At 38.6% G+C, this 7881-nt stretch overlaps 1 protein-coding gene across 1 annotated transcript in view; it reads right to left on the bottom strand.

The window, feature by feature from the left end:
• Positions 1–632: 632 nt before the first annotated feature.
• Positions 633–7881, bottom strand: part of MROH9 (maestro heat like repeat family member 9) — a 126864-nt gene continuing 119615 nt past the window's right edge. The window contains exons 19-21 of the mRNA XM_065901292.1: positions 3938–4000; positions 1918–2182; positions 633–942 (exon numbers count right to left, since the gene is read on the bottom strand). Coding sequence (XP_065757364.1) covers positions 633–942; positions 1918–2182; positions 3938–4000 — 638 coding nt within the window. The remainder of the gene's footprint in view (positions 943–1917; positions 2183–3937; positions 4001–7881) is intronic.

Below are 7881 nucleotides of genomic sequence, written 5' to 3'. Positions count from 1 at the left end.
CCACCTAGATGGGTGGGATAGGGAGGGTGGGAGGGAGACGCAAGAGGGAGGGGACATGGAGATATATGTATACATATAGCCGATTCACTTTGTTATACGGCAGAAACTAACACAACATTGTAAAGCAGTTATACTCCGATAAATATGTTTAAAAAAAGGAGAAAAACAAATATTGTACATTAATGCTTATATGTGGAATCTAGAAAAATGGTACAGGTGAACCTATTTGCAAGGCAGGAATAGAGACACAGATGTAGAGAACAAACGTGTGGACACAGTGTGGGGGGAGGAGGGGAGGGATGAATTGGGAGATTGGGATTGACATATATACACTATCGTGTAAAACAGTGAGCTAGTGGGAACCTGCTGTATAGAGCAGGGAGCTCAGCTCAGTGCTCTGTGGTGACCTAGATGGGTGGGATAGAGGGTGGTGGGAGGGAGGTCCAAGAGCAAGGGGATATATGTATACATAAAGGTGATTCACTTCATTGTATGGCAGAAACTAACAGCATTGTTAAGCAACTCTACCCCAATTAAAAGAAAAATAGAGGACTGGAAATGTATCTCAGATATATAAGGGTTCAATTAGAGAGGCACAACCAGAGGTTTGACTAAGCAATTGTGGGAGCGGGTTAAGAAGTCTCTGCAAAGTTGTCATCTTCACACCTTGTGCTGGAGCTCAAAGTCTGCAGGGCAGGCAATTGGGAAAGGAGTGTGTGTGTGAAGTGGAGAGCAGGGACAAGGTAGAACCCACAAGCATGTGACTGTATCAGTCTCTTATTGCCTCCAACACTGATGATGTTGATGATGCAGTTGTCCTGCAGGAGAAGCTGGTGTCCTTTGTCAACATTACTAAACCCACCTGGCCCAGAAGTCAGAGAAGCTGAAGAAGGACCCAAGGGAAGGTAGAATGGCTGCTGCCCCAACTCCCAGCAAGGCGAGCTGGCAGAGAAATGAGAACATGTGTGAACTGCAAGTTGACACATTCCAAAGCCACAACATCTGAGTCAACAGAGGAAATGGGGCTTTCATCTACCAGCAAGTAATTCCCTGTGGCTGAAGTGGTTTATGCTAGGGTGGGATGCAGGGGTGGGAGGGAAGGTAAGGTGAGATGAGTGAAAGATGAGCCTGGAGCCTTAAGTCAAGCAAGATCACTGCAGTTCAACATTTATATATCAACTTTCTTATAAACCAGGACGAAGTGTTAAACTGGATCCTGACGGCCATGGGAACCACTATGTTGACTCTCCAATTTTCATTTCAAAAAGTTTAAAACCATTGGCACAGCACAATCTTCCCCTCAGGTCTCAGCTCTCCCTATTCTTTCCTTAACCACCTGTACCCACAACAAACTCTCCAGCTTCCCCCAACACTCTTCTTGCCTCAGTGTCTCTACCTGGAATAGTTTGCCTGCTTTAAATCCTCTTCCCCTGCAAGCCCCATTTCTTCCTTTGTAAATACTGCCCTCGGCAGCATTCAGAGCAGGGTGTAAATAACCACACTGTGTGTCACTAGACTGTGGCCTTCCTGAGGATGGGAACCTTGTTTACATCATCCAGATATCCTCACTATCTAGCATAGTGTCTGGCACTTAGAAGATGTTCAGTAGCTATGTATTGATTAATTCAAGCTCCAAGAGCTTCTCATCAAACACTTTGCTTATATGTTTTTTCAATTTTGTTAGTTGCTTTGATGAAGTAAGTCTTCTAATCACTGTCAGACAGAGAGAGGCAACACATTTCTATATTTGAGTAGAGAATCAAGAAGAGACAGTAAAGGCTTCTAGTGTCCTTCTGAAAAGCATCTACAAACGGACTCAAGTTATCAAGAGGGAAAGGAAAATCATTCCTCTTCGGAGGTGTGCTCCAAGGCACTCGTGAGCCTTGCATTCTTTACCGATACATCTTCGTTCTTTACCAATACGTCTTCATAATTATTGTCTGTAATGGCTTATCATTCTTGGTTTCTTTAATCCCCATAGGACTGCCTGTCAGGTCCTTGGGAAGGTTATAATTATAAAGAGGCTTCAATTTTTTGATGTAGATTAAGTTAAACAGTCTTTGGAAGCTTTGTTTAATATTTGAGGAGGTCAATCTATGGGCTATTTCCATAAAAATTTTGTTTGTTATTTCTGCAAACTCCCTGATCACAGGATCTTCATCCCGAAGCACTTGGTCAATAGCTGTAACAGCAGAAAGGCCATTAATTCAAGGCATCACTCTCATAGTCTGAGAAGCTCTAATCCTAAATAGCCTCACCACCTTTCACAAAAGCCCCCCTCCCCCAATTTTTGTTACTTTGACAAATAGCGTCCAGGAAGTTTTTTATGCTCTATCCTCACCAGACCTCATTAAAAGAAAAAAGGAAATAGTCACTAAGTGTTTACTGAGTGCCTGTTATGTGCTGAGCATTCTGGTAGACAGCATAAACATATATTCATGAAGAGGTTCAATATTGCTCATAATAATGAAAAAAGTGGAATCAGTCTAAATGTTCATCAATATGAAAGTGCTTAAAAATTAGAGATATCATAAAGTGAAGTAGCACATACATATTAACATGATGATGTAGACCCATATTTCTTGGCATGAAAAGATGTTTCTGATACATGAGTAAGTGAAAAAGTTATAAAACAGTTAGGATAGTTTTAAAAATAAATAGGTAATAGTTTATATTCTTTAAAAATATCTGCAATAAGATATATACCAAAATGCTAATATCATTATATTCATATGTTGAGCTTGCGGGAAGTTATTATTTTCTTTCTTAATAAAAAGAAATAGAGAAGGAAAAAAGGACAGATTTAGAAAAGAGAGAAAAAGTAGAAGGAACAGAAGGAGGAGGAAGAGCGAAAGAAGAAAAATATTCTGAGTGACATGGAGGGAGTGCTTAGTATTTAGCCAGCAGTCAATAAATATGAATGGATAAAAAAGGAAGATAATGATGTGTCAATGTAGATTCATCAACTGTAACAAAGGTACCACTCTGCTGGGGGATGTTGGTAATTGGGGGAGGCTCTGCATGTGTGGGGGCAGGAGGTATACAGGAAACCTCTGTATCTTCCACTCAATATTTCTATTAATCTAAAATTGCTCTAAAATATAAAGTCTATTACCAAAAAAGGGAAGGAAGGCAGCCACCTTATTTTCTGCCTCCCCTGTTTGTAATTCTGATCCTGAAGGGGAAATAGGCAGAGGCTAAGAGAGAGATGCTGAAGATCCAAACATTTTGAAAGGATAAACATTACCCTTCTTTAATTTCTTCTGGTGCAAGTGTACATTGCTCTCCACTAAAATGTAAATCCTCTGAGGGAAGGGACTTTGCTTTGTCTGCTGCTGTATATCCTGCAGATAGAATAGTCCTGTCACATAGTAGATGCTGGAAAAATGTTTGTTGAATGGATTAATGAGTGAATGAATTCTTTTTTTTTTTTTTTTTTTTTTTTTTTTTTTTTGCGGTAAACAGGCCTCTCACTGTTGTGGCCTCTCCCATTGTGGAGCACAGGCTCCGGACGCTCAGGCTCAGCGGCCATGGCTCACGGGCCCAGCCACTCCGCGGCATGTGGGATCCTCCCGGACCGGGGCACGAACCCGCGTCCCCTGCATCGGCAGGCGGACTCTCAACCACTGCGCCACCAGGGAAGCCCCAGTGAATGAATTCTTAACTCTCTGTATCCTAAGGACTCTAGGATAATAGTTAGGTCTCAACTAATGAGAGGGACAGATGGAGAGATTGAAACAGAGAGAGGAAGAATAAAAAATAAAGAAGATGTCCCTTAGCCCATTCCTTCCACTGATTTCCCCTTAACTGCCTAGCTACGTCTACCACCCTCTTCCCATCCCTGGCATCACTATAGAGCTCAGATATAAACTGAATCACAAACAGTGAAGTTATTTAGGCCTATACATAAAGATTTCATTATAACTTCAACACTTACCCTCAAACATGACTTGAATTTCATCTCTGAGCAGTAAATGGCCACCCAATTTTGCCAAGTACCCTATGCACAAAGTAAAATTAAAGTTACTCCAAAATACGTTATGAAAATACATCATCTGATATTATCTGGCTACCCTCATTGCTTTCTTCAAAGCAAAGCATCTCTAGATTATCCTTGAATCATCTTTTAGTGCTTTCAAATAATTAATAAAATTCTTTATTGAGATGTACATGTGTTTATAAATGTGCAGAAATCATAATTGTACAGCTCAATAAATGACCACATAGTGAATACGTCTAGCTACCACCTAGGTCATTAAATAGAATATTACTATTTTCCTCATGCCCTTTGTAGCCTCCTCCTTCACCTTTCAGAATACATTCTTTTGCTCAACGTTATATTGTATGATTCATCCATGTTTTTAAACATAGCAATAGGTCATTCATTTCCATTGCTACATGACAGAGGTTGGCAAAGTTCTCTTGAAACACAGCCATGCTTATTGGCTCATTTGCTTATGGATTATCTATGGCTGCTTTCACCCTCCAACAGCAGGGTTGCATCGTTGCGACAGAGACCATATGGTACTCAAAGCCTGAAATATTTACTATCTGGTTCTTTACAGAAAGAATTTGCAGAATGCTTTTATATGATATTCCATCTTATTAATGCAGCACTTTTTAGCCATCCTGCTTATGATGGACAATGTGTTGTTTCCAATTTTGGGCTATTATGAATAATGAGGTTATTGTGGGCATTCTTGTATGTGAATTTTTGCGTAGATTTGTGTGCATTGCTGTTTGGTACATAGCTAGGAGTGGACTTATTGGCTAATGGATGTGCTTATGTTCACCTTTAATCATTACTGCAGAACAGTTTCCAAGGTGGTTGTACCAATTTTCACTCTTACATTTCCATTGCTGTACATCCTCTCTAACACTTGAAATTGTTAGTCTTTTAGCTTTCAGTCAGTCTCATGGGTTTGGTGGTATTATTTTTGTATATTTATTGGCCACTTGGATATTTCTTCTTTTTTGCAGTACGTGGGCCTGTCACTGTTGTGGCCTCTCCCATTGTGGAGCACAGGCTCCGGACGTGCAGGCTCAGCGGCCATGGCTCACGGGCCCAGCCGCTCCGCGGCATGCAGGATATTCCCAGACCGGGGCACGAATCCGTGTCCCCTGCATCGGCAGGCGGACTCTCAATCACAGAGCTACCAGGGAAGCCCTGGATATTTCTTTAGTGAAATGTCTGTTCTAGTAAGTCACTTGTTATTGAGGTGTTTTTAAATTATTTATTCTTAGGCATTTTATATTCTGGATACTAATCTCTTAGGATATTACACCCATTACAAATATCTCCTACCCCAGGGCTAAACTTTTCCATTTGTATTGTTTTTTTGGTTTTTTTTTTTTGATGAACAGAAGTCCCTAATTTTAATGTAGTCCAATTTATGGTTAGTGAATTTTGGAGTCCTGATAGGGAATCTTTGCTGTCTGAAGGTCATAAAGATATTCTCCCATATTACTTCTGGAAATTTTATTGTTTTACCTTTTCACATTTTTGGATTGCAAGCCCAACTGGAATTATATGGCATAAAATAGGGGTTGAGATTACTTACCTATGAAATTAATTGAGCACCATTAAGAGAAAAAAAACAAAGTCCTTTCCCTAATGCTTTGCAGGGTCATTTATATCGTGAATTGTGCAGGGGTCAGTGTCTTGACTCCATTCTTAACATTGTGCCACTTCCATAGTACCTTAACGTAAAATGGGTCTTGATATCCAGTAGTATAAGTTCTTCAACTTTATGATTCTTCTTCAGATTATCTTGGCTATTCTCAAATCTTTAAATTTTCATGTAAAAATTAGAATCAACTTCTCAAATTTCACACACACACACACACACACACACACACACACACACACACACACCCAAAACCTCTGGTGAAATTTTGTTTGGGGTTGTATTGAATATACTGAACAGTCTGGGGAGAGTTGACATTGTTACAATACTTAATTCTTTAATCCATAAACATGATATATCACTCTATTTAAGTCTTCTTAAAAACTTCTCAACATTTTCTAGTTTTTTTGTGTATCAGTCTTGTACATCTTTCCTTAGTTTTATTTTGAGGTATTTGATGAATTTTGGTACAATGCATTAGGCATCAAAAAATCGATTTTCTAGTTGTTTATTGATAGTGTGTAGAAACCCAATTGATCTTTGTATATTGATATAGAAAACTTGCTAAATTTATTTAATTCCAATAGTTTTTCTGAATTCTTTCCAGTGTTCTAAATACTCAGTTATTTATCTGCAAATTTTGGAAGTTCTATTTTCTTTTTTCCAGACTTATACATTTTATTTCTTGTTATTACCTTATTTTAGTTTTGGAAAATTTTTGGTCATTATCTCCTCAACTATTTATTTTGTCTCATTCTTTCCCCACTATCCTTATGGAATGCATATGTTAGACCTTATAACCATATCTCATATTATTATGCTCTGTTCATATTTTCCATTTTTAACTCTTTGAGCTTTGATCTTGAGGCTGAATATTTTATTCTGACATTTCTAATTCTCTTTATCTCTTTTCAGTTCTTTCTAGTCTGCTGCTAATTTTACCCATTGAGTTCTGCATTCCATCTCATTATTTAATCTTTTGAACATACTAATCATATTTATTTTAAAGTTCCTATCTGATAAATTTCAATAATTGCATATACTAGATTGTTTCTATTTTTTTTCCTTGTAATTAAAAAAATCTAAACCTCTGGTTATTTTTGATTAAATCTCAGCTATTGTGTATACAATTTTGTGTAGATACTTTTAGGCTCTGGGCAATTTATCTTCTTCCAGAGAGGATTTATTTTTGCTTTTTTGGCAGGCAGTTAGGCTAGAGGTATATCCCCTTAATCCAACCAGGGAGTTAGATATTCAAAGGTTCAGTAATTTTAAGAGCTGGCCTATTTTTAGTTTACTCTCACTCTTAGGGTAGAGACATCAGGGATCCCAGCTGAAAACTTGGGGGTATTTACCAGGGTTCCTCCTCATTGTCAGTCCACTCCAAGTTTTATTCCTCCAGCTCAGTGAGACAGCTAAAATTTCTGCACAGTTTATCAGCCTCCCAAATACCCTTTTTGCATTTAGAATTGATCTATAAATTTATAAAAGAAAATTTATAAAGGAAAATAATCCCCAAATCTCAGGCCTACTTCTTTTGGTTTTTCTACTTTCTCTTCACTGCCTTTATAAAAGCTCTTACATGTTTTCAGATAGATTTAAGAAATATTTTTATTGCTGTTCTTATTATCCTCATTTTCCGTGTGATAAAATAAAAGTTCATAGAGATTAAGTAACTTGGTGAAGGTCACACGGCTAGTGGGTGTTCATTCTGAGATTTCAATGGAAACGTATCTACTCTCACCAATATTTCACACTGCCTCTGCTTCAGTCAAAATAGTGACCACAGAAATCACAATAATACATTATTTTCATAATACAATTTACAGATAGTAAAGCTCAAGATATTCTTATTGACAGGTGGAACATGGACTTAAAAATTTAAGAATAGGGCTTCCCTGGTGGCGCAGTGGTTGAGAGTCTGCCTGCCGATGCAGGGGACACGGGTTCGTGCCGCGGTCCGGGAAGATCCCACATGCCACAGAGTGGCTGGGCCCGTGAGCCATGGCTGCTGAGCCTGCGCGTCGGAGCCTGTGCTCCGCAACGGGAGAGGCCACAACAGTGAGAGGCCCGCGTACAAAAAAAAAAAAAAAAAAATTTAAGAATAATGCTTAAAAACAAAGCCCTGTGTTGTGGAGGTATCCTTAATTGGCATACTTTTGCTTAAGTTTGTAAATCAATGCAATTCCTTTCAGAATTAGATGGCGGGTACAAATAATGAATGAAAATTTCTTATGCTAGAGAGTACTAATTT

The sequence above is a fragment of the Phocoena phocoena genome, chromosome 1 (genome assembly GCF_963924675.1).
Source record: "Phocoena phocoena chromosome 1, mPhoPho1.1, whole genome shotgun sequence".
NCBI lineage: Eukaryota > Metazoa > Chordata > Mammalia > Artiodactyla > Phocoenidae > Phocoena > Phocoena phocoena.
This window is presented reverse-complemented; position numbering and strand designations above follow the sequence as displayed.